Here is a 26,045-nt window from a genome sequence, read left to right as displayed (position 1 = left end):
AGGAGCTGAGTCTAAACTCTTTGATGTTTGGCAGCGCAAACAACAGTAACTTGTGAGTGGCCCAAACAGGTCAGACCCCGTCCAACTAGTGGGAAAACCAGCCACAGCACGCGCGCGAAAAAATAAAAAGGAAATCATAATAAAAAAAAAAGTTGCCAAATATCGGGTCCCGCGCCCGCCACGTAGCAACAGCTTGTTTTCCACCCTAGTTTATTTCCTGCATTTGTTGGTTGATTCTTTATGGTCATTGTCACCAGAGTAAGCATCGATCTATTTTTTTTGTTGGTCTAATCAAATGTGTAGACCCTCCAGCTCTACGCAGAGTCGTTAGCTGTAAAAACCTTCAACTCCATCAACTAGTGAACAGGATAAAAGGTCAGCCATATTCGTTGGAATTATTTAGGTACCACACACCACGCGTCGGCTAAATGCGCGTAAGCTAGTCAAATATGTAATAGCCAAGTTTGTGATGGATTGTCGTGCGGGGGATTTGCTGCAGGAGCGCCACTCGTCTGCAGCAGTGGGGCAAAAGATGGGCGCGAGATTAACTTTGCCGGATGATGAGTGAGAAAACAAAGGCAACTGGAAGTGCATCTAAATTTATAGTTGCATAAGCGGACGTCATAGTATATAGGATCGGCCACTCAAACTTGCGGCACCCCCGGGGCTTTTATCACCAGCTCCAGAGCGTCATAACAGGTAAGTTAAAAACTCATTCGGTCGTTCTCTTCGCCCTTGGACTACGTAATTATATTCACACGTTTGATTTTGTCACCAGGATTTGTATTATCGTGCGTCCTCTGGTCGAATTTTTAATTGATTAGATCTGCATGCGCAGGTTGCGTCTGGCCATTTGAACTTTCGGCGCTGGCCATCACGACCGCACCTTTGACGAGAAGCCCAACAGCAGCAGGGGAATCAAACTCGTTTTCATCTCCCGATCGAATGAGATGAGGAAAGAACCCCAAAAAGACGGTCGGTTATTCATCTGCCCTTTGGGGAAGCGATGGAAGCTCTTCTCTCTCGTCCAGCAGGAATTCTGCCCCTCTGCGAAAAAATAATAAGAAGAAGAAGGAAAAGAGATGGATGATCCGGTTTGACAGCGAGGGGTGATATCAATCGAATAGAGAGAGAGGAGAGCCAACTAAATGAATAAAATAAAGGGAAAACGCACGTAAAAGTGTCGTCCTCTGGTGTAACATATAACAAGATCCGTCCAAGATGTGAGCGCGCAAGTTAGAAACAAAAGTAAAAGAAAAAAGAGAGCCCTCCGGAGATATCCTGGGCAACAGTAGCAAGTAGCAACATCCCCAGTCACTTGTGTGTGTAAATCAAAAGCAAAAGATCTAAATGCACTTTGAATAAAATACGTATAACTACTAGATCTTGTAAAAAGACAAGTCTTTTCAGATTTATTCCCGGAATCGTGAGCGTCCACACGGAAGCTGTACAAGTTTGTTTCGGAGAGCTGTCGAGAATAAATCGACGTACAGTACGTACGTACGTTTCAGAAACGTTCAAAGTGATTTGTTTCAAGTTTACTCTTGGCAGACACACGCGATAGATTTGGATGTTGATCGATGATAATAGACGACCATGTTCAAACACTTAATCAAACAGATATCTGGGTGGGATAAAATTCAATCGAATAATATCCGCAAAAGGATCGTGATATGGGTCAGACGAATAGATTACGTATGGTACCATTAATATTGCCTAACCCGAATAAAGCCACATTCGATTGGCGACACATGCGGGTTGGCGTTTCCATTTTCATCGGCGCGCTTTTTTATAAAAAACAAATTTAACAAAAATGTTCATTTCAGACCGTATATACTTTGTGTAAAAAATTTGAATTTACAATTTTGACAAGTCCCCCCCTATATTTATGCAAAGTATTTGCGCTGCCCCCCTTTTTGTTGTAGACAATCACGATGGGGCAAGTCACGATGGCTAAATCAAGGATGTATACAAGCAGACGCCAACAAGTCCGGTCCTGTTCAACCTGTTATTGTTTTGTGATTGTGAATTTTGATTCTCTCGCAAACGCCTCTCTCTATCACTTTGCAATCGCATTTCTATCTGCTTGTCGTTTGGATGGATGGGATGCGGTTCCGTCCTATCCAACCGAAAAATCTCATTTCAAAAAACATGAGAACAACTCGGGAGGAGGAGGAGCCCTAGGCAGCGGCACTCGGACACTTTGGGGCCGAGCGGTGCAAAGGTAATTGCCCCTTCTCAAGGGCTCGTCTATTGCGCATCGCAAAAAATCCCAGAAAAAGTTCAGCGCACAAAAAAATGTATATTTTGAACAAACACAAAGAAAGAAAAGAAATTCACGAGAATTTTTCATCATCGTCTCAAAAGACGCGCCTTGTTCCTTTTCTTTTTTTCGATTTAAAAAAACACCGCGCGCTCGATTCGCAGCAGGTGTATAAAACCCAAGACGGATGATTACCATACCCTCGAGCTAAATTAGCGCTAGAGATCCGTAACGCGCAACAACTACCGGAACCCCGGCAATTGTTGTGAAATCGGACGTTTTTCAAAACAAAATGTGATAATGATGCATTATTCCTCAACAGGGCCTAAAGTTTCTTACCCGGAAATGTTTTTGTACGTAAGTAAAACAACGTGTGTACTTTAGACTTGCTTAGCTAGTATAGACTCACGTATCCGCATCGGCGTAACCAACAACGTTGCACAACCAATTTTAGCATCAGTCGGAAATTGTTCAACCGGGAAATGTGTCAAATTTCTTGGCAACCGAACGTCACAAGAGCCATTTTCAGGAGCCAGCCGATTAATTTCACACGACGACGATGTTGTCGAATGTGCTGGATGCGTACTCCACCCACGGAGACGCCAAGTTGACAAAATGTTGAGGAAATCATAATTTGTTAAATAACCTTTTTCAATGGCTGAACATAATATTTTCTGTTTCGATTCTTCGCTGTCTGTTAAATAAAAATAAGCCCTTGAAAAGAGCAACAAATACCAATGCTCTCGAATCTAGAAAAGTAAAGACTGTCACGTTTTCGGTACTCCATTACAACAGCGGGTCGGAACCAGCCGTGTAGTTTATCTCAGTTCACGTTTAGAACTCACTTGCGATAAGGGAAAAACCCCTAAACGGACCAAAAAATAAAAGCGGAAGACAAGCAAACAAAGAAAACAAGAGTTTACCCACTAGGCCATTAAAAACCTACGGGAATATCGAATCCTGGACTTATTTTTCTATTTCTCTCTCTCTCTCTAAAAAAATGTGGCAGGAATGGTTGCACAGGAAAAGCCTTTTATTGGTTATTTGCCATCGACACTAGTGCATGCTGCGGGTTATTTTGCAACAGCGCCGACACGAAAAGGGAAATCTGAATAAAAGCGGCCTCGGAGAGAAGAAGAAACTTGTCTTTTTCGACCTATCGCCAGACTTGGAAGAAAGAAGATGAAACACACGTACGCCATACTAGCGCTGCTGCATCAAGTGCGCATCGAATTCTAGGCTTTGCTCGACATCAAACAAGGATATCAGATCCCCTCTGAGAATTGTTGCCAGACACGCTTAACGGCGGGAAAGATGAAATGTCTTCGATTATGAGCCGGCACGATCTTACACCCGGGCGGCTGGATGGGAATTTGCAAGCGATTGATCCGCACAGTGAAGAAGAAACCAGTTCAAAATAGAGACACACACACTTGTGATTCACCAGCAGATGGATGGACCTCGTCAACTGAGTAAAAAAAAAAGGCCGTGAAGAAGAAGAAGAGCAAAAAAAAAGGAACTTTGGCGAAAGGATTGACCCCAAATCGATATCGCACTCTGTGTGACAGGTTGAAAAGAATATTCCTGTTCAGAAAGAGAAAGTCCCATCCAACAGTCATCCTACCTGCATGAATAGTTTTTACAAAAAATATCCCGGGTGTCCGGCCAGCCTGTCGATTGTGAACGTGTTGGAACTTATTTGGCGCTGAGCGCAAGTGACCAGAGTCACGGAGTGTATCCATGTTCCGTATCCATCTAGTCAGTTGTTGCGTCGAAGAAAAACATTCGAGAAGCCACCGCGAGAAAATTACACATGTTTCACGGGATAAATTGCGCAATAAAGGGCACCATTTGAATATCATAAAGAATCAGATTTATTTATTTATGATATTTATTTCCTTTTTTTTTTCTTTTTGGAAAAAGAAAAGAAAAATCTTTTGTAACCATGTCCTGTTGTGGCGGACCATCGGGATTCCTTTCACAATAGTGCAGGGTGGAGAAAAGATAACCCGACCTGCCGGCGCTGGCCGCATCCCAGCCGCAAGCCGAGGAGGTCGTAAAATTGAGGTATATAAATATGTACATAACAACGACAGAATGAGAGGATGGAAAAAAGAAAAATAAGACTTTTTTTTTAAGATATGGAACCTTATTTTCTCTCACAAATTCCATTATGCCTATATAAACTCCACACAAAACACACAATTTATGGAGGGAGGTCTATTGGTTTCTGCTGTATTATTCATGGGGCCCCGTTTCATTGTCCGAATCATCATCTCCCAACCGACAATCAGAAGAAGATGGTTCGTCGCGGGAATAAGAAGAAGAAAAAAATCCAGATTTTGATATTAGTTATGGCCTCATTTGCCTATAGAACAGATCTTGGGAGAAAAAAAGAGATGGAAATCGGTAAAGGCCCAAGAGAGATAAGCGCCAGGGTTTTTTGGGGAGGAGGGAGAGAAGATGGCGGTGACATAAGTTATGGCATTTTAGTTATGGCAGCTCAACTTTTGCCCGGGCTGTAGTGGAGGAAGCTATTAGATATGAGCCGGAGAAGAGTTTCAGAGATTCACCGAACCTGTGAAATGAAGTCGTGGAAGGAAAGAGGTGAGTGGGTGGTATATAACAGCCTCCACTTTCACGTGAGTCTCGACGACGAACCCATGCAAATGACGAACGGCCAAGAGCCCCCGAGACGAGAGGGACTCTGGGGTCGGAGAGAGACAGAGAGAAGGGAGAGAGATATTTATTTATTTTTTTCTCCGAAAAAGATAAATAATGATAACAAAATATCATAAAGATGTTGCGGAGAATAGAAAGATAAAAAAGAGGCGTCCTGATGGTTTTTAAATTGCCGCTTGAAGATGGCGAAAGAGGCCGTCATTTCCGTCGCCTCTTCATCATTTCCCTTTTTGATTCGAAAATTTGCGCGCGCCAAAAAAGAAAAAAGAAAAAGAAGCGAGAAATTGTTACCTTGTTGCGGACGTGCGGCTGCGGGATCCACCCACCGAGATCGTCCTCCTCTTTAGCGGTGACGCAAGCGAGTCAATTGCGATACCCTCTAACGACTTATGATCCTTTCTCTTTTTTGATAGGAACAAAAAATATAAAAAAAACCCAACTTTCTGTCAAGTGATTTCAAACAAGTTGAGCCTTCCCAATTAGACACGTCTGCGACCCAAACAACAACAACAACCGAGCGGCGGCCGAGACACCGACAAAATTGACGGGGCTTGGACGGCTGATACACAAAAAGCGGTTCAACCTTGGCTCGCGCAATCGTTTCGTACCCGAAAAATCTACAGCGAATCGGTTAGATTCACGTAACCCCTCCATTTTGTGGCGACATATATTTTCCTCTCCGCTTGTCATATTATTCCTTCCAATGCGCATTGCGTGGTGGTGGCCATTCGATGCGGGTCCGGGTCCAGTCCATGCTGCCAACGAGCCAAAAAAAGAAAATCTCTGCTCAGTCAGCGGCGGCGGCGATTGATTGGAATTTTTCGCGCTTCGGAAAAGTTACTCACTCGACGTGCGGGTGATTCGGGCGGGGTTTCACGCTGTTTTTTAATTCAAATACAAAACTCAACTTGTGTCACTCTTTCTCTTTCTTTGATGATGATGATGATGACCAAAGTGCCTCCTGTCGTCCCAGGGACGTTTATCAAGGTAATAGGAGTACGTACCAAATTGGCAAAGACCAGGTTAGGCAAAGAAGAAAGAACTGGTGTTGTCTTCTCTTCTCTTGTCAACCGGAGAGTGCAAATCTCAAATGTAAGAAAACAAAGAAGATTTTTTAAATAAAAATAAAAATTACAACGAAAAGTACCCCCTTCTCTCTCCTAGGAAAAACACAAAACAATCCACACATTGGAAAGTTAAAAAACAACAACAAAACAACACCAACTACAGTAGAAGAAGAAGAAGAATAAAAGAAGAAGAAGACGGAAAAAAAATAGAAGCCGAGACGAAAACTTCTGATTTTGGCCTGCGGGAAGTGGTCGAGTCGGCTCCGCTGCTGTATAAAAAGGCTCTGGTGAGCGTGTACCGGCTGACAGTCGAGTTTGAAAACCCCGCCCGTCCTAACCGAAAAACTTTTTTGGGTAAACACACACAACATCTTTAAAAAAAAAAAAAAAAAGTTTGTTTTTTTTTCCTCCTGCTTTTCATTTGTTTTGTCGGAGAAGAAGAAGAGGGGGGACCACCCTTGTGAGGGGGTTCAGATCATCACGACAAGAGTCAATAGAAATTTATTTGTTCACAATTTTCACTTTCGGAAAGAAAAAACGAAACAGTTTCCGAGTTTTTAACCCGAGGAATTCATTTTCTGTTTTTCTCTTCTCTTTTGGATAGTTTTTTCTCTCCTCCTGGGGTTGAAAACAGCCCGCCACATTTGTTGTGTGTTATTTTCAATCTCTTTCGGAGGGGTCGGCAAAAGGCAACTTCTCCCCCTTTTTGCTTTTCGGTACAACACACCGGTCTACTATCGCATCTCGTGAGTTATAGTCAACGCTCAACACACACAGAAAGAACCTTTCGACCAAGAGGACACACACGGGTTCTCAACTTTTTGTGCGTGTTGTTCTCCTCCGCGTTATCGGCCGATTGCATCACACGGACAAACACACACACTCAACAGGCACACGAGGAACCGTTTCTCCAAGCGCGGTAAGTTCAAAACCTTTAAAAAAACCTCTACCCTATGTAGATATAAATTAGATTTATGTTTTTTTAACAATGGCATACCAGACAACTCACCCTCCTTTAAAAATTGAAAAGGGAACGTCTTTTTCCTGTCCATTCCCTGTGACAACAAGAGTCACAACCCTTGTCGATCACTTCCAACTTGTTATTTCTGACAACAATTCTGAGTGAAAGTTTCCATTTACTTCTTAACAACCCCCCTCCCCGCCCACGACGTCATTACCGACATTCATTCCACCGTACCGATTATTCCACACACAGACGAAACAATCGGAAACAAATGACTAGTGACACATCGCACAGCTCTTTTCTCCTTTCTAGACGCAGGGCGTGGGATTGTTTCGTCTAGTTTCAACGAAGGATCGAATGACATTTTATTCATTTTTCTGTGTTAAGTTTCCTCTTTTTACCCTTTTTTTTTATCTCACTATAAGAAAATTCCTCGTAGAAATATGAGGATTAAACAAAAGACATTCCCCTCGAGCCGTTCCTGTCTGCTCTACCCCCTTTCCTGTTACTATTTCGGGTCCTCTCTTTTTTTTTCGTGTTATTGTTTGCTGAGTGAACTATACTGCGTAGCGGAAAGATAACACGAAAGTGAACCCCCTCCTATCTCTAAGAAATCGACAAAACAAATTAAGAAGCCGCTGACTCTCGTTTTTTTCTATTTCTTCTCCTCGAGCCGCTGCTCAGGTAAAACATTGAAAATAAAAGAAGAAGAAGAGGAAGATAATAATGAAAAAAAAATAGAAAGGAAAAGGATGAGATAGGTGTCCGGTAGACCGCACAAACAACAGGAGACCCCCCTTTTTTTTATTATTATTCCAGTTTCTTAACTGTGGGAAGAAGAGGACGAAAAATAAAATCTAAAATCTAAAAGAAAGAAAAAAGGGTGGATAGGCAGAAAACAAGGGAATAAAATACGGTAGGTAAATAAATAAAGAAGCCCCTCTCGACGGAAAATAGCGCATCCGACAGGTGACAACAGTATCAGGTGTTGACAGATTAGCGTCGGATGGGCCAACACCTTTTCTCCATCTAGTCTTTCCCCTTTTTTCTCTTCCATTTAAAAAGGAAAAAGGGCCTCCAAAAAAATCTTATCGGGAGAAGAAAAAAAATTTCTGAAAAAGTTTTTCACACATTTTTCCCACCTGCCGAGGAAGGTGGGCAAATTGCTGGGTGTAATAACCGGAGAAGTGGAGGACGCGACAACAAGGTTCGCGAACAACAACAACAACAATTTAAAGCGACGAAGCAGGACGACGCATTCACGGTCGTTCACGGGACGTTTTCCTCAGATTTTTACGACGCTCACGCCGGTCGTTCGTTCAAACTTACGACAAGGTTGGGCGAAAATAGAGTCCGTTTTTTTCAAGATCAAGGTCGCCCTTGAAGTAAAAACTCATCACAACATAACAATATAGTCATAAACTATTCCCCCTGTGTTAGTTTATATATTTCTCTCAGACGTGCGCAGAGATACGCATATCTCATCCGATCGCTACACGGCGCCAAACCCAAATTTTTACTTGGCAATCGAATGCCAAATGAATACCCAACTAGGAATTGCAGGAATTAAAGTCGAAATTTGCATTGATTAATATCATCCGAATGAGATAGAGTTTGAAAAAAAGATAGGAATTTCGCTCGAGTTTTGTTTTCTTTTGAGCGCATCACATGAGAGCAGTGCGTGATGTTTTTCCTCGATCAACGAACTCGCCAAGTGGTCTTAAAATGGAAGAAAAGAAGGGGGGCTGGCCGGCGGTCGAAAATGGCGCATGACAAGAATCCAAGGATGAAGAAGGAAGAAAAAAATGAATATAATTACCATACGTGTTGGACGACTTTTGCAATCTCCATTTGGCTTGAGGAAAGATTTAAAAAAAAAAGCAAAAGGATGTATCAAGTTGAAGAGTTCAAGACGTATGGCAACCAATTTAAAAAGAAAAAAAAAGAAGAGAATGGATGGACGAAAAAAATGTTTCGGTTGAATAAGGCACCACGCCCAAGCCCGAGGCCGCAGACCAGTTTTGCTAATCTTCACGTGCAGAGCCCCCATCGTCGGGAAAAGAACCATCAAGTTCCTCCAGCGGCAGCTGTGCGCGAAATTACTACTAAGCTGAGAAAAGGAGAGTAGTACTTTATTTGATCCAGCCCAGCTGGTGAAATAGTGAAATTAATTTCACCATCCTTGAACTCGAAAAACCCGCTCCTCGTCTAGCGTGCTACATTCTTCGCAGTTCAAATTCAAACCAAAACTAGCCAAAAACACCAACAGACGAATAAAACCAGAAAACCAGTTTCTTTTTTTCCCTTTTTGTTCTTGTTCCCATCCATTACCGCGAGTAAAAACTGTTAGCTTTTTGAAAAATTTGATAACCGTAAACACATGCGCATACTTAATAAAAAGAAAACCCTGCGATGATGTAACGTCCTCGTACGGAAGCGACATTCTCGTCAATTTATCATGACGCACTTTTAATAATCAGAATTCAAAAACCACGACAGCCCCTACATTTGAGCTAATCAAACGGACGCAGCAACATTTCCAGACGAAATGAAATTCGTGGAATTGATTCCCCCTCTTTTTTCACACAGACCCTAGAAGGAGCGTTGGCCAGCAAAAAAACGAACGGAAAAATTTAGAAAGAAACACAACAAAATAAACTGATAAAAGCAAAAAGTAACAAATACAAAATGGAGGGATTTTAAAATAAAGGAAAATAAAAAAACCTGATTATATTTTTTTTTGCCTTTTAGCCAAACAATTTGCATGGCGTAGCAATAAGACATTGACCTCTTCTTTTTTTTTATAGTCTTAGTACATCTTGAGATCGGAAGCCATCAACAACATTCGCCGGGTCGTTTCAATGAAACAACATTCGAACATCAAAAAGAGAAAAAGGGGGGGATAGCCTAGAGCTGTTCTTTTCACGACACACATCAGTTGCTTATTCTATATGTAAATCCCCCAGCTATTATTCATCACGTCGTCTTCAGGTCGTGTGTATCTCTTTTCCAACGATTCCGATATAATTGACGGAAGTTTTGAAAAGTGATGATGACGGATGGGGCGCGTGGGTAGTCTCGTCCTCATTAGCTAGTCAACACACATTATCATCTCAGACTACAAGAGGGAATAATAAATATAAGAAGCTAATTTCAGCCGCCGCCGCCGCCGCCGCAGCTCCGCGGTAGGTCGGCCAACAACAAACATCCGATCGCGGAGTACAGTACACACATTTCGATTCATTGAATTCCCTTTTTCGTCGTGTAATTATATGCGGCGCTGCAGTTATTATTGATTGTTTGTTTTCATCAAAAAATCCTCTTTGACCTTTACCGAAAACAATGTCTTTTCTATTTCTTCATTCTCCCCCCTTTTTTTGTTGTTGATGATTTTGCAGTTGTTTTCCCATCAATTGGCCCCCACGCGTTCCAACCCGACAGCATGAAACTCCGGAAGAGTATTCCCGTCCTGGCTGTTGCAGCTGTGGCTCTTTTTCTCACAGCTGCGACCCTCGTGAAAGCCGATGTGGAAGAGCTGATGGATGGTTTCGGACAAGATTATGCTAATGAGCGGACGCTCGCAGTCGAGGCGGAGGAACCGGTCGTCGCCGGGTTCAACCGCGGTGCCGTCGAGCACCGGCCCGATTTTGACGACGTCCGCCAGCAACAATCTCAGTTCTCTCGCATCCAATTGATGGAGAGTCTCAATCAAATCAAAGAAATGGACCAGCAGCAGGACCAGCCGGCGTATGATGACGATGATCGAGTCGATGCCAACCGAATAAGCAAAGGAATTTACGTGGAAGAACAAGAGACCTATCCGAGCAGCTATCAAGGATTCAATGGTCACTCGTACCAAAACGAGCCGCCCGTGCTGGACGAATTGGAGCGACTCGTCGATCCGGTGCCAATCGATCCGTTATCAGCCACTAAAAATGGTAAGATCCCCGTTAGACGAACAGCAGGACAAACAAAAAAAAAACTTTTGGGGTTCCGTAAAGAGACGGGCGGCCTTGTACGATGCAGACAAGCAGACAACACCCGAACGACAGGTCGAAAGGGTCACGTTTGGAGAGGCTCATTTATTTCCTGCATGTCCTTTTACGTTTCAAAACGAAAGAGAAGAATAACGTGTTTCGACAACTGACAAAAAATCTTCTTCTTTTTCTTTTGTGCGTGTGTGATTTGAAATCGATATGATGGCGACGTATTGATGGCCGACCAGGAGAGGATTACAAGGTCGTGTGCTACTATGAATCGTGGGCCATCTACCGTGACGAGCCGATGACGACCAGTCCCGCCGATGTCGATCCTTTCGGCTGCACTCACGTCATCTATTCATTCCTCGGCTTGGACAAGACGTCGCTCACCGTCACCATTCTCGACCCGGATTACGAAGTCGTCAGAGGTGAAATGGAATGAACGAATTTTGTCAACAACATTTCCTCATTTCTTTTTTTCTCTTTTTCCTACTTGACTTGACTCACGCACGAATAAATAGGTGGTTTTAGAGCTGCGCTGGCCCTTAAAAACATCAACCCCGCTCTCAAAGTGATGATAGCCATCGGTGGGTGGAGCGAAGGAGGTAAACAGTACTCCCAGATGGTGTCCAGCCCGGCCAGCCGAGCAAAGTTTATCGATTCCGTCGTCGTTTTCATGGAAAAGTGGAAGTTTGACGGCTTCGACCTCGACTGGGAATATCCAGGTAGAGTACCCACTAAAGAATTACTTGTATTTTGATTCAATTCCGTCGGCTCAAAAAAAAAGAAAAAAAAAAAAAAACGGGAAAGCGTGTCGTCAGTGGATCAAAGGCTCGTTAGTATAGACGCAAAAAGATCAAAGCAATGGCGAATGTAGAGCTTCTGACTGCTTTCGCTAATCATCTCATTTCACAACTTGCTCAAAGACATAGAGTTAAAAAAGTTAGACGTACCAGGCTCTCAGCATCTAGAGCTCGGATGTAATCAAATTAAAAATAGTAATCAATAGAGATACTTCATCGAGCCTTTCTTCTTCTTCTTCGCTCCTTTCCAATCAAAGGTGCCACGGATCGCGATGGCAGATGGGCCGACAAAGAGAATTTCGCCCTGTTGGTGGAAGAAATGTCAGCCGTGTTCCAACCGCGCAATTGGCTTCTGACGGCTGCCGTGCCAGCCGCCACCTTCCGCATTAACGAAGGCTACGATGTGCCTCGTCTTGCCAAATCGCTGGATTTTATCAACGTCATGACGTACGACTTGCACGGCACGTGGGATAACTACGCCGATCATCACGCCCCGCTACGGAAACGTCCTTTCGATTCCGGCGCGACGCAGAACCTTCACTCGGACGGAGCGCTGTCTTACTGGATCTCCAAAGGCGCTCCGGCGAGGAAAATCATTTTCGGCATCCCGTTTTACGGACGCAATTTCAGACTGGCCAACCCAAACAATTCAAAGCCCAAGGCACCCATCGTCGGTGCCGGAACTGTCGGTCCCTTCACCAAAGAGGCCGGATTCGTGGCTTACTTTGAGATCTGCAGGTGGCTACAAGAAGGAGGATGGCAGGAGCTGGAAGACGAAGCCGGAAGCCCCTACCTCGTCAAGGGAGATCAATGGATCGGCTACGACACGGTGGAATCCGTTTTAACTAAAATGGATTACATCAGAAGTACCGGCCTGGGCGGAGCCATGATTTGGGCTGTTGGATTGGACGACATTAAAGGCGACTGCGGTCCTGAAAGGCCTTTACTTCGGGCCATCAACGATGGATTACGTCGAAACGGAGGCACTACATCACCGACGGCAGCTCCACCCAAACCCACAACGGCTCGTCCGACCACGGCTGCTACTCCCCGGCCCACGACGGCCGCTCCTCTTCCTCAGCCGCCTACTACAGTGGCTCCATTTGTGCCAGCACCTACTGCTGCTCCCACACGACCTCCACCTATCGTTCTTCCGACCACACCTGCCCCTACTACATCGTTCGATCCCAGCTGTCTGATCAAAGGCGACAGCTTTTGGCCCCACCCGGATGATTGCGGTCAGTTCTACCGTTGCGTGGGTGCAACACCTTACTTCTTCAACTGCCCGAGCGGCCTGCACTTCAATCCCAGCATCTTGGTCTGCGATTGGCCCGAAAACGCTCAATGCACCGCAAAAAACGTGTTAAACAACAGGCTGACCGGTAAGTCCCGCCACTTTCAAATCCAAAATTTATTCTTCGTCGATCGATTTTCAGCCAGAGTTTTGCTTTCAAAACAGCCGACCGCCAAGTCCAAACGAACAAGGACTACAAAGTCGTTTGCTACTACAGTAGCTGGGCGTGGCTGAGACGTGGCGATGCTGAATTCGTTCCGGAAAATGTCCTGTCATCCAGCTGCACGCATGTTTTGTACGCCTATGGTGGACTGGATCCCAAAACTTTGCTCCTCAAAAGTAACGACATCTGGACAGACATCAGCAACAGTAAACCGAAATAGCTTCTAAATTTTTCATTACTGCTTGGAAATTCACGAAATATTGATCTTCCCCCCTTCCCAGGAATGTACGCCCGAATCAATGGACTGAAACAAACGAATCCCAATCTCAAAGTCATGTTGGTGATGGGCGGATGGACCGACTCTGGGGACGACTCTTACAGCCGACTCGTGGCCGACGCCAGGTCACGTTCCATGTTCGCCGCTCACGCTGCGGGTTTCCTCCAAGTTTACGGTTTCGACGGTTTGCACCTCGACTGGCAATACCCGGTGTGTTGGCAAGCCGATTGCTCCAAGGGGCCGGCTATCGACCGGGCCAACTATCCTATTTTTATCAGGGAATTGCAACAAGAATTCGCCAAAAGCAATCTGTTGCTGGGCGTGAATGTGGCCAGCTATAAGAATCTGGCTATGACGGCGTTCGACGGAGCCGCCCTTGGACGATCCGCGGATTTTATCACCGTGCCGGCCTTCGATTTCCACGGCAGCTGGGAAAGTGTGACAGGACACACGGCTCCGCTGCAAGGGAGTGGCGATTCAGACAGTGTCGAGGCCAGCATGAACTACTGGAGTCGCCAGGGCATTCCAGCAGCCAAGCTCATCTTGGGTATTCCACTTTACGGTCAGAGTTTCACCTTGGCCGTTCCAGCTACGACAAGAGATCAAGCGGCCATTGGCGTCAAAGCCAAAGGAGCTGGTCTACCTGGTCCTTATACCCAACAAGCTGGTATGCTGGCCTACTACGAGATTTGCAATGAAGGTAATTTTCTTAAAAGATGACAGGAATTTTCAACGGACATTTAAAAGACAAAATGAATTTGATCCTCAGTGCGCCAGGGAATTTGGTCTGAAGTGGCCAACGATGCTCCTTACGCTTTCCGGGGTACCCAATGGGTCGGTTACGACAACGTCGCTTCCGTCCGCCGCAAAGCCAGTTACATCCAGCGCGAAGGATTCGGTGGAGCTATGGTCTTCTCTATCGACATGGACGATTTTAGGAACACCTGCTGCTCAGAAGCTTTCCCGCTGACTAAAGCTATTGCCAGAATACTTGGCATCCGCAATGACCCGCAACCAACGCCTGGAAGCAATTGTGGACGCCCACCAGGGCCCGTCACTCCTCCACCGCTGGCCATCACTACTGGCTTTGATTCGGGAATGAATACGAGACCCACCACTGCGGCCACATTTCCAAGTGGTAAGTACATTTCAATAATTTTTTAAAAATTTCGTTTTAACATTTCGGTCCCATCTAGCCCCAACTACACCATCGACTCCAAGGCCAACTCGCCCACCAACTCGCCCGCCCACACAGCCAACAACTCGACCAACAACTCGACCGCCAACACGACCTAGTACTCGACCTCCGACCCAGCCAACAACTCGCCCAACAACTCGCCCACCAACACCATCGACTCCAAGACCCACTCAGCAGACCGAGGGACCAACTCAATCAGACTGTGTCAACGGCCAGTATTACCCGGTACCTGGCGATTGTTCGTCATTTGCCAGATGCGTTAATGGAGTTCTGAAAAAGAGCAAATGTTCTCCTGGGTTGTACTGGAATGCCGACGAAACTCTTTGTGACTGGCCAGAAAAAGTCAATTGCGTTTCAGATGGACAAGGTAACCTAATCCATCTGATTGATTATCAAAAACAAAAAATGTACTGACAAATTTGAATTGATCTCTTTTAGCTACCCTAGCACCGGTTTCAACCCCAACCAGATCGACGACACCTTTTGTCCCGACGCAAGGAACTACTGGCATGAGGCCTACACCCAAACCTACAACCAATCGCCCACCACCACCGACAGTTGAAGCGGTTGTAGGGACGTGCCAAGAGGGTCAATACAGTCAAAGTGGGCCGGATTGCTCCGTGTATCAATGGTGCGTCAATGGCCAGTTGATAGAACAAGGCTGCCAAGCGGGATTGCACTGGAATCAACAAATCAAAGTTTGCGATTGGCCGGCCAACGCAAACTGTCCCTTCAGTGGCCGTAAGTTTCTTTTTAAAATTCATCTCATTCAGCAACATTTTAACGAGTCATATGTTCATAAAAAAAGAATCGACTTCAGTAGTCCAGCCAACGGCCCAACCCATCGCTTCCGTCACCACACCCAGACCGACAAGACCAACAACAACAGTCAGGCCAACAAGACCGACAACAACAGCGACTAGACCATCCAAGCCATCAGCTACGCCCGCAAGACCTACTAAACCCTCAAAACCGGGTGAGTACCGGTTTATTCATCGGACAACTCAAACTCTTTCTTAATTCTAACGCGACTATTTTTCAAATGTTGAAGGCGAGTACAAGGTGATTTGTTACTACACCAATTGGTCGTGGTATCGACCTGGTGAAGCCAAATATGCCCCAAGCGACGTCGATGTCGACTTGTGCACTCACATCCTTTACGGATTCGCAACGCTGGACCCCACTCAATTGACGATGCGGGTCTTTGACTCCTGGTCGGACACGGACGAATACGGACCGAAACTCTACGCCAAAGTGGTGGCTCTCAAGAAAAATGGAATCAAAGTACTTATCGCTCTGGGCGGCTGGAACGACTCACTGGGCAACAAGTACAGTCGCATGGTCAATGATCCTGCATCCAGGAAAAGATTCATTGACAATGCCATTGTTTTCATTGAGAAATACGGATTCGACGGGCTCGATCTTGATTGGGAATACCCCAAATGTTGGCAGGTATCAAATTAAAACAAATTCAATTTACCTACGCATTCAAAAACAAAATGTTTTATCTGTTTAGGTGGACTGTAACGCCGGCCCGGCATCGGATAAACAAGGTTTCGCTGCTTTAGTAAGCGAATTGAGGACTGAATTTACTCCGCGCGGTTGGCTTCTATCTTCAGCCGTTTCGCCATCCAAGACTGTCATCGACAACGCATACGACGTGCCATCTTTGTCGCGCGACTTCGACTGGATCGGAGTCATGACTTACGATTACCACGGCCATTGGGATAAGAAGACGGGTCACGTTGCTCCGCTCAGCGTCCATTCAGAAGCCGATGTGGTTTACTTCAACACAAACTACACGCTCAATTATTGGATCAAACTGGGAGCCGATCCGGCTAAACTCATCCTCGGTGTTCCCCTTTACGGACAGTCTTTCACGCTGGAAAATCCCAACAATAACGGACTGAACGCTCCGGCTAAAGGAACTGGACAAGCCGGAGAATTTACTCGACAAGCTGGATTCCTTGCCTATTACGAGGTACGATATGTCGCCCTCCGGTTAAGAGTTTTCAATCAATTTTGTCTTTCGATTCAAATGGTCAATAGATTTGCAAACAAGTCAAGAATAGTGGATGGACAATTGTGCAAGATTCTGAGGAGGCCATGGGACCGTACGCCTATCGCGGTGACCAATGGGTTTCATTTGACGATGTGGACATAATTCGTCGAAAATCCGAACTTGTACGCACAATGAAACTCGGCGGCGCTATGATCTGGGCGCTGGATTTGGATGACTTCCGCAATCGGTGCGGATGTGAGACATATCCGTTGCTCAAGACTATCAACCGCGTGCTGCGCAATTATCCATCATCGGGCGAAATGTGCGCCAATTCCCCAATGATTTGTAAGTTGTCAAAGAAAATCTAAAATCATTTTGCAAAATTTTATCTGACGCTTTTTTTTAAATGGGAAATTTAGATAGCGGAAGTGACAACAATGAAAGCTCGGAAAGTGTGAGTATTTGGGCTCCCATTTCCGGTAAAGGAACTGGTTGCTCCAACGGATCATTCCGTGCTCACGAGTCCGAGTGCACTAGCTACTACCAGTGCGTGAATGGACAATGGGCTGAAGCCAGATGTCCGGGTGGATTATTATGGAATAGGGTACGCATAAATTCAAACTTGCGACGAAAAGTAAATTTGACAGAATTTAATTGAATTTGTTACTGTTTTACAGAGCTACTGCGATTGGTCTTTCAATACGGAATGCGGTCGGACGGCTTAATTGGATAGTTGATTTTAAAACTGCTGGGTTGTTTTTAAAAACTTAATTTTGAATTTACTTTCTTTTTTGCCCCCCTTTTCCTGGTTGGTCGTCTGGTGCTTTCAATCTATCACGGGATAGTATAATGGATTTTTTTGTAATACGGTAGTTTAAAATTATGGCGGGAATAAAACGGCACGTGGCCGCAATCAATCCTGTCATCAAAAGAGAAAAATTGCAATACCATTTCACTTTAAATGGGCTCCTCAAATCAAAAACTAAATTGAAATTGGCTATTGAACCTGAAAAACACTTTTTCGTCTGTCGGTGGTACCGAAAAAAAAAAATGAATACTGGCAATTTTGAATTCAATATAACGACTCAACGTGATCATATGCATCCATAAACGGCCAGGGTATTATTTTCAAAAGAATTTCTCCACTGATGTCCATTGATATGAAGACGGGATTTTAAAAAAAAAAAATCGGGTATTCCTCCATTTTGTCTGTTTGTTTGTTTTTTTAAGCGCGTGTGTTTTGGGTTTTGTTGTAATACACAATTTCCCATCATTGAATTTGAAGATGGAAAAATGAATATATAGAATGTTTTAATTTTAAATGAGTTACCAATGAAGATAAATATTCAAGTTGTTACGTTCTTCGTAAACATTCAATTGTAAGGCAAAAAATATAGTAAGGTAAACTCAGCTAGTTAAAATATTGATACACAGGAGCGATCAATAAAATAAACTAGACTTAATCAAAAATTGATTGACCGAAATTGAAAACAGTGCGCGACAACAAAAACTTTGACCATTAGCTGGTTCCTCCCAAATCTGAGGAGAAATTGTCCCAAAAGAAATGAATTATGTATTTATGCGCGAAGGTTGCGCAAGCGCTTCAATATCGCAAACCACTCCACAAATCTGTAGTGGGGAAAAGAGGAAAAATATATCCGTGTCAAAATAGACATGGTAACTGTCAGTCATCATCGGTCTATCTAAATAAGTATGTTGTCCATTCTCGTACCATCCAGTGCACTTCTGTGCAATGAAACCAACAACACAGAGTCAACTACCATGTTAGCATTCTTGCCGTTGGCCATCGTCTGTTGTGTTTCAATCGGTGTACCGTTAAATCTGTTGATTGCTGTCGTCATTATCGCACAAAAAAGATTGCACAAGCCACGTCATATATTTTGGTTGGGCGTCATCTTTTCAAATTTGTTCGCTCAACTGATAAGTTTCAATGAGCTTCTGGTTTTCTACATATTGCCCGGCAACAAGACGGCCTGCTGGACATTCGCTTTCTTACTCGGTATCCCCTACGCCACACTGCTATTGAACCTCTTGTTGGGTTCAATTGATCGCTTCGTTGCAATCACCTACCCTATTTGGCACAGGAATCATGTTACCATCAAACTCATCGTCACGGGGCAATTGACGGGCCTTCTTCTTCTTACAATCATCTTTAAAACGTCATTTTTTGTAAACGGTACCTTCAAAACCATCAGTTGTCAGCAGCCCCACCCACACGGAAAAACAATCGTTTTTACTTTAATGTCTCTCGTTCTGCTCTGCGTCGTCACACAAATCGCAATTTTCTTGAAGACCAAAACGTATTTCTTACAACAGAGAGAAGGGCGGTGTCAGGCGGTCCACCACACGAGAGCAGATTTATTCCTCTCCTCTAGTCGGCTTAATCCACTCAATAACAATGAAGTATCCTCAATGACTTCGCCAGAGTATTTTGTGCACATCGGCAGTGAGACCATAAGCAAGCTAGAAGTAGAAGCCACATGGACGCTAGCTCAAGGCGTCACATCCCTCGGAATCATCTCTTCCCCTGTTTTAATCGTCTTACTGGGAGCTTTCTTCTGCAGCCAAATCTATGACGACTGCACGGCCGTCACTTGGATGATACCCTACTTTCGAGAGTTGGTGCTCGTCCATACTATTTATAATCCTATCATGTACATCTGTCGTAGCAAGGAATTCTCATCAGCCATTAGGCGCAAATTCTGCCTAGGCAACGCAAATTCTGCCTAGGCAACGCAAATGTTACCTAGACGACGCGTTGGAATGGGTACGTCATTTCAATGGGAAACCCAAAACAATCGAACAAACGCAAACCGGAAATAACGTTGAGTGGGACCTACGCAACATCAAGCAAAAGACGCACGCATTCGCCAGGATTTCATGGTAAAAAAAAAAAGTTCCTTCATCTCATCGGTTCATGAGAATTGGAATTGAAATCACGCAACTGTAAAGATCGGGAACGCAGATAAGTGGGGAAAACATTTTCAAGCTTTGGCGTGACCAACTTTTCAAACGGCGAAAACATTGATCGGGGAAGGCGCAATCAAACTTTTTTGTGCCATGGCCAACACCAGAACACGATGTTTTCTTTACATCGCATGCACACGAAAAAATAAATAAAATAAAATCCTACCTTGTCCTAGCGCAGATTGGAACCATCCTCTGTTGTTGCTGCTTTAAAACGATCTTGTTGAAATCTACAATTAAATTTTTTGAAATAAATTCGTGTATTTTCCCACATATCCAAAAAGAAATTGAAAGCATTTTGAATTTGTTAAAATTAAGGAGAAAAAAAAAATCACCCAAGGTAAGATGTAGTATCAATTCATTTGTGTTGTTCTGCGTGCTGCCAGCAAAACAATGAATCTTTCGTGGCAGCGTTTCGGCAACTGGAACCATCCAAGCATTTGCCAGAGCAATTACGACGAGGTGTAGACGGTCGTCGCGGAGTACCACTTTCGTGTAAAATAAAAACAAAAAATTTAACAAGCTCTTCCTGTATTCTAACTGGATTCAAACGACCGTGAAATTACCTTCTCGATTGGCTGAGGGAAACGTTGGAAACCACCGAACGAGTTGGAGAAAGGTCTCTGAACGAATTTGAACTCGGTGCCCTCCTTGGACTGCGGCGATGAACATTGCTTGCGAAGCTGGCGTCGTCTTGCATGGTGTCTTGTAAAATCGACCGAACGCTTTTATGTTTTTGATGTGTCAAAAGCTTGTCAAATGAAGGAGAAGGTAAGGGAGTGCGATCTCCATCAAAGGTGTCGTTGATTAAGGTACAGCCATTAAGCAGGTCCTCAATAGACTTGTCTGAAACGGAGCCAAAACTTTTTGCATCTGGCGTTGAACAACGATATTGGATTTCCTGTTGTTTGGTCGTTGAGGCTGAACCAGAACTACATCGAGATTTCAGAAATAGAAATACTCGATATCCTATTTTAGACCATACAAACACTCGGTTAATACGACATCAACAATAATTCAAAAATAGAAGTTTGGTTTATTACCCAGAGAGAACACAAAAAGAAGGCCTACGAGAGCTGGCGCATCCATGGAAACACCTTGTTGTAGATCCATTGTTAAATTGATAGGAACTAAGAACAAAAAGATCCATCGCATGTAGGCCGGGGCTTGCACGAAAGCTAAAAAAAAAAACAAGCGGAGAAATCCTAGAGCAACTGATAAGATGAAAATTTATTTTTAACAATTACCTAACAACAGCATCCCCAATAGAAAGTAGCAAACGTGAAGCACCCACGTCGACAACTTTCCCACCTTTTTCTCTGTTTAGCATTTAAATCAGTATTTTGTTAAACAAAACTGTTACATGCAAAACGTACCTGTATTAACCACTAAGCTTTGAATCCAATTGAGTTGATCACGACTGTTTTCTGACACACTCAGCAAAAACTGGAATGTATGGTTTAGTTTTTGTAAAGTCTCGATCGTTTCCGACTGCATGTGAGCAGCGTAATCTTGCTGACTGAGCAATTTACTAACACTTTCCTCTGTAAATTAAAACACGTGATTACAATTCTTAATAATTCAAGATAACTCAAGGCGTACCTAATTGATTCCAAACTTCGCCAACGTGTCCCTCGATGTTCAATAAAGAGTCCATTAGATGTTGCTGTGCTATCTTCCGATCGTTTTCTTGTTCCATTGCTACCTGAGCAGCTTGATTCAAAGTTTCCTTCAACGAATCACTCAAGGAAGCGAGTTGGCGTTGGCTTGCGAAAGCGGCCGCGCGTTCCCTAGGTAACAAAGAAGATCTAGTAAGTTTGTAATCAATTCGTAGAATTCAATAAAAAATTACCTTGACACTTCTCTCATTGTGCTGCTTATCTGTTGAGAAGCCAACTGCTGGGTAGCTTTCAGAAAGTCTTGTTGTTCCAGCAACTTTTCTTGACCTTTGGTCAAAGAAGTTAAAGTATCAGCAGCCAAAGATCCAAGTTCCTCTTGCTCAGCCTGTGAGGAAAAAAAAAGATACAATACAGTTGTGATGAAAATCAATAAAGAAACCAACCTTGAGCTCTCTAATGAATCCCAATTGTTGACTAGAACTGGCCATGAGTTTGTTGACTGTCATTTGAGTCAGTGCTCTAAACTGTTGTTGGCGGGCACCGTAGCACACTGATCTTGCTCTATTGGATAGAATATGGTAGGCATTCCAGGTGTCGGAATCCATGTCAGAAGTACATTCCCTTAAAGTCTAAAAAATATAAACTGGTTAGCTACAACTAGCTGAAGTGATACATTAATTAGAAAACTTGCCATTGAAGAGGAGCATGGGTAGACTCTCCGCCCTTCCAATCTTGATTGGCAGTTTAAAAGATTCACACCCAACTTAGACAAATCTTCCTCTGAGAGATCATTGCAGTCTTGCTTCAATTGAAGGATTAACTATAAACGAGTTCATTAATATTAATGAACAGTGAGATTGTACTTTGAATCAACATCAAAGTACTTTACTTACTTTATGCTGGCAAACATCCAGCTCGCTCAGACTAAGGTCAGTATATTTCTGTGCATCGGCAATGAATTTTTCATCAGCTACAGACAGCTCAAATGGAATATCAGACCTTGCTTGCACAGCACTCTCATCAGGTTCAGAAACTTCAATCTTATCATCTTCTTTTGCTACAGCCATAAGCTTATCAAATTGTTTTTCACTACTCAAAATGTTAAAAGGGGAGCTGTCTCTGCCTAAAATCCAACCTACTAAACTAGAATGACTACCAGTTCCTAGGAGAATTATGGCCACTAAATATAAAGTTATCTTCATTTTTGTAATAATCACAGTGCAATATAAGAGAAAATCATCTGACAATAATTGTATAAGATTGTAAGAGGGTTTGGTCGATAAAATTAGTCAAAAGGAACTGCACGTTGCTTTTCTAAATTCAAGTCCGGACTGGTCTGAATCTCTGGGTCGAGATTCCTTTTGAAAACCATTTGCATTTATTCAAATGAGGCAGATAACGTTGCCACATTGCTTTTTCCAAAAGAATTCGACGGAAATTTAAATATTTAAAATCTTAAAATATTCATCTATTATGTTGTATTATAAAAAATGTATATTCCTGTAATTGAAATAATATTTTAAATAATTTCAGTCATTTGGAAAAAAAATAGTTAGAAAAAATAAAAAACGTTTACAGGCACGCAAGCATTTACCTTTAAAATTCCATTGGGAGAAAAGGACTGGTGACGCTCGTGCGTCAAAGCCAAGAACTAAGTTGTTTCCCAAAATTATGGCTGTCTGGCTTTCGTCGGGCCCCGAAAACAGTGTATAGTTAATCAAACAATCGTGGATACGGATACGTCAGTTGATAGTCAATATTGTCAAACAATTTGTGGGAAATGCTATTCGTTTTTGAGTTTCGAGAAGTGTAATTCGACTTTGAACGAAGTCAAAACATTTTGGTGATTGGCCAACAACCGTTTCACTTGATAAACGTAGCCGTGGTGCACATCCGGCCTAGCCTTGAAAAGGAAATTCCTTCTCTGAAGCTTGTTTTGCCAAGAAATACTTTATCATCTGTGATTTCATAAAACGTGTTATTTTCGAGATGGAGGCCAATTCTAAACATGACTTTAATGCCACTGCTGAAGATGAGCTTAGTTTTCGAAAAGGGCAAGTTCTCAAGGTAAACCAAGCAATGATGCTTTCAACAGAATTTAAGGAATTTTTGCTTATAGCAATATTCTAACCTGTTCATTTGATTCAAATGTAGATTCTGAATATGGAAGATGATCTGAATTGGTATAGAGCAGAATTGGATGGAAAAGAAGGGTTGATTCCTAGTAACTACATTGAAATGAAAAATCATGAGTAAGCCTAGTTGAAATGTTTATGATAAAATAATGCATATTGATTATAACTTGTTGTTTTATTTTCTACAGTTGGTACTATGGAAGAATAACCAGAGCTGATGCAGAGAAACTCTTGGGCAACAAACATGAAGGCGCTTTTGTTGTTAGAGTCAGTGAGAGCTCACCGGGAGACTTTTCCCTGTCTGTTAAGTATGTTATCTAGTTCTTAAAATAACAATGTGATAGATTTTGTTTAGAAACATAGACAGTGTAAATCCTTAACCAAGAGCTCTAGATAGTTTAGAAATGCCCCATAGGAATTCTTCTACTATGTTTGATGTTATTATTTGCCTATTCTCAAATGTTGTTGAAATCTATTTGTGGCATACCAGACTACTTATCATTAGAACATCTGAATGAGATAAGTTGACATCTATTAACTAAGCTTGTAAGTCGTTAACTGCCTAAAACGGGAAGATTTCTCAAAATATTTATGTAGAAATAGCACATTATAAAAACATATTGAGAAATATCGCTTTGCATTCAGATATCCTGATTAGACGCTACACGTACATTTGAAGCGTGAAAAGAATTTCAAACATGCAGGCTTTCATCAGTGTAAAATCAAATATCTTATAATCTCGCTCTCCAAACTGTACGATACAAGTTCTACCTTACTAGGAAGACGCGTTTGAATAGAAAATTAATGAACCGAACGTACAGTTTATTTCTATTTCCCTCAAAGAATCATGGGTATTTGGTTTTCTGTAGAAATTTGATTTGATCACGCAAGAATTCTTTCCAAATGCAGTGCATGAGTCAACCTGATGACGCACACATCCGTTTACATTCCAATTTTATTCACTTCAAAGGTGGAATGAATCTCAATTGTCTATTTTGTTTTACCTTAAAAAAACAAAGACAGCTTGTAAAATTGGAACTCGTGCAGTGACTACCCTTTGCTTAAGTCGTGACTCGTGATTCATGAACCGTCAGTCCTACTGTTTTCAGTAATTAGTTTTATCCTTTTTGGTATTTTATTAGCCTTGTTAGGCGTGTCTAGGGTACATTCTGTTTTCTATCTGTTAGGCCTTTTCGTCAAGTTCCCTTACCACTGAGCCACCGTCCGTAATCAAGCAACTATATATGTGCCTTGAACCGGAGTTTTGCATCATTTTTAGTTTTTACAATTCTCTCATCGCCCTGCTGTGTTATTTATTCCTTCTTGAGGTTTTTGCCCGTTAAGTTGTAGGATGAGTGTGTTTTGTTTATAGCTAAGGAAGCCATCATCCTACTTCCTTGTAGTTCGAAATTAGTTTGAAATTTACACAATACTTTGTTACGTGCATTCTGTGTTAATAGGCTATTCTCTATTTTTTCTTTCTTGTCTCGCAGATGTGGCGATGGTGTCCAGCACTTCAAAGTACTTCGCGATGCCCAAGGGAAGTTCTTTTTGTGGGTGGTAAAATTCAACTCGCTCAACGAACTGGTCGACTACCATCGCTCCACATCTGTTTCTCGGTCTCAGGATATAAAGTTACGAGACATGGTGCCTGAAGAGGTGAGTTACCAGTTGTTCTTTTTTCCATGCCTTTAGGCTCAGGATTGACTAACAATTGTTGTGTGAATTTTCGACAGTTCTTGGTGCAGGCACTATACGATTTCACCCCGCAAGAACCAGGTGAATTGGAATTTAAGCGAGGCGACGTCATAACTGTGACAGACCGTTCTGATCAACATTGGTGGACTGGAGAAATTGGCGCCCGCCGCGGCCTCTTTCCTGCCACTTACGTTGCCCCGTATCATACTTAAAAGGCGAAGGCACTGTTCGTTCGTTTTCTTTTGCTCCTTTTCTTTTCTTCATAAATTTTTCTTCATTTTTTTTTTCTTTTTGTATTAAAGTGGTGCGTCCGTTCTTAAGACTCAAGTTATTTTTGCCGACTTCGAACCTAAACACATTACTAACTTTGATAACAAAACAGTAAAAGTGATGAACAGCTAGGATTGACAGGATTGCATCTCATTTCTCATTGAAAGCAGTTTGTAAAATTGCTTTCTTTTCAGTTTTTTTCCGTTTATGTTGTTCTAACCTCGATTTTCGACTGTATTTCCCCTCAAGCACACAGCTTTCGGGATTGCCATTAGATGTGGCTTTGGTCGAATAGTCATGTTGGAGCAATTTGTGTGGTTTTGATTGCGGAAAGATAAGTTAACTTATCCATAACGTCGACAACAATTACTGGGCTATTAAGTTTGCCCGTCATTTCTGTTGCTTCTTCTTATCTTATTGGCTCTTTTCCCTTTTTTGTCGACATTTTAAAGTGAATTTCGATTTTCTACCTATATCGATAACCTCTTCATAACTCTCACTCTTATGAACTAGCTTGAGACCATGCTATACTTGTACATCGAACAGTATCTTGATTGATGAAAATATAATGTGCAAACCAATGTTTTAGTCTTCTTCTCCGTCAGATTTAAAACTCTTACCTGTTGCGTTCATTGTTTCGTA

The 26,045-nt window shown here is 42.9% G+C and overlaps 3 protein-coding genes across 4 annotated transcripts; 2 read left to right on the top strand and 1 right to left on the bottom strand.

Moving 5' to 3' along the window:
• The first annotated feature begins 6,233 nt into the window (after window positions 1-6,233).
• Window positions 6,234-17,991, top strand: LOC124209598 (probable chitinase 10). Of its 2 annotated transcripts, XM_046607647.1 has the most exons (17): window positions 6,234-6,366; window positions 6,617-6,931; window positions 10,375-10,914; window positions 11,202-11,384; window positions 11,478-11,681; window positions 12,017-13,141; window positions 13,219-13,422; window positions 13,498-14,193; window positions 14,263-14,631; window positions 14,690-15,058; window positions 15,130-15,432; window positions 15,500-15,667; window positions 15,743-16,143; window positions 16,208-16,672; window positions 16,741-17,038; window positions 17,113-17,297; window positions 17,371-17,991. In XM_046607647.1, exons 3-17 carry the CDS (start codon window positions 10,419-10,421, stop codon window positions 17,416-17,418), a joined length of 5,514 nt encoding a protein of 1,837 aa, XP_046463603.1. In that variant the 5' UTR covers window positions 6,234-6,366; window positions 6,617-6,931; window positions 10,375-10,418; the 3' UTR covers window positions 17,419-17,991. The 2 variants fall into 2 exon arrangements, with proteins under 2 accessions (XP_046463603.1, XP_046463604.1); XM_046607648.1 differs by having other exon boundaries at window positions 6,321-6,931.
• A 1,926-nt stretch (window positions 17,992-19,917) lies between these two features.
• On the bottom strand, window positions 19,918-22,683 carry LOC124209599 (protein brambleberry-like). The gene is made up of 10 exons (XM_046607650.1): window positions 22,194-22,683; window positions 21,992-22,120; window positions 21,744-21,929; window positions 21,534-21,685; window positions 21,284-21,471; window positions 21,058-21,225; window positions 20,929-21,000; window positions 20,725-20,859; window positions 20,248-20,650; window positions 19,918-20,169 (listed from the first exon to the last, which is right to left on the bottom strand). The coding sequence occupies exons 1-10, from the start codon at window positions 22,500-22,502 to the stop codon at window positions 20,040-20,042; spliced, it is 1,872 nt and encodes a 623-aa protein (XP_046463606.1). The 5' UTR covers window positions 22,503-22,683; the 3' UTR covers window positions 19,918-20,039.
• A 210-nt stretch (window positions 22,684-22,893) lies between these two features.
• On the top strand, window positions 22,894-25,984 carry LOC124209597 (growth factor receptor-bound protein 2). Its single transcript, XM_046607646.1, has 5 exons — window positions 22,894-23,367; window positions 23,455-23,552; window positions 23,624-23,743; window positions 24,929-25,094; window positions 25,172-25,984. Exons 1-5 carry the CDS (start codon window positions 23,290-23,292, stop codon window positions 25,343-25,345), a joined length of 636 nt encoding a protein of 211 aa, XP_046463602.1. The 5' UTR covers window positions 22,894-23,289; the 3' UTR covers window positions 25,346-25,984.
• Window positions 25,985-26,045: the final 61 nt, after the last annotated feature.

Source organism: Daphnia pulex, chromosome 12 (assembly GCF_021134715.1).
Source record: "Daphnia pulex isolate KAP4 chromosome 12, ASM2113471v1".
Lineage (NCBI taxonomy): Eukaryota > Metazoa > Arthropoda > Branchiopoda > Diplostraca > Daphniidae > Daphnia > Daphnia pulex.
The sequence above is the reverse complement of the archived record's forward strand: the minus strand, read 5'-3'. Positions and strand labels throughout refer to the sequence as shown.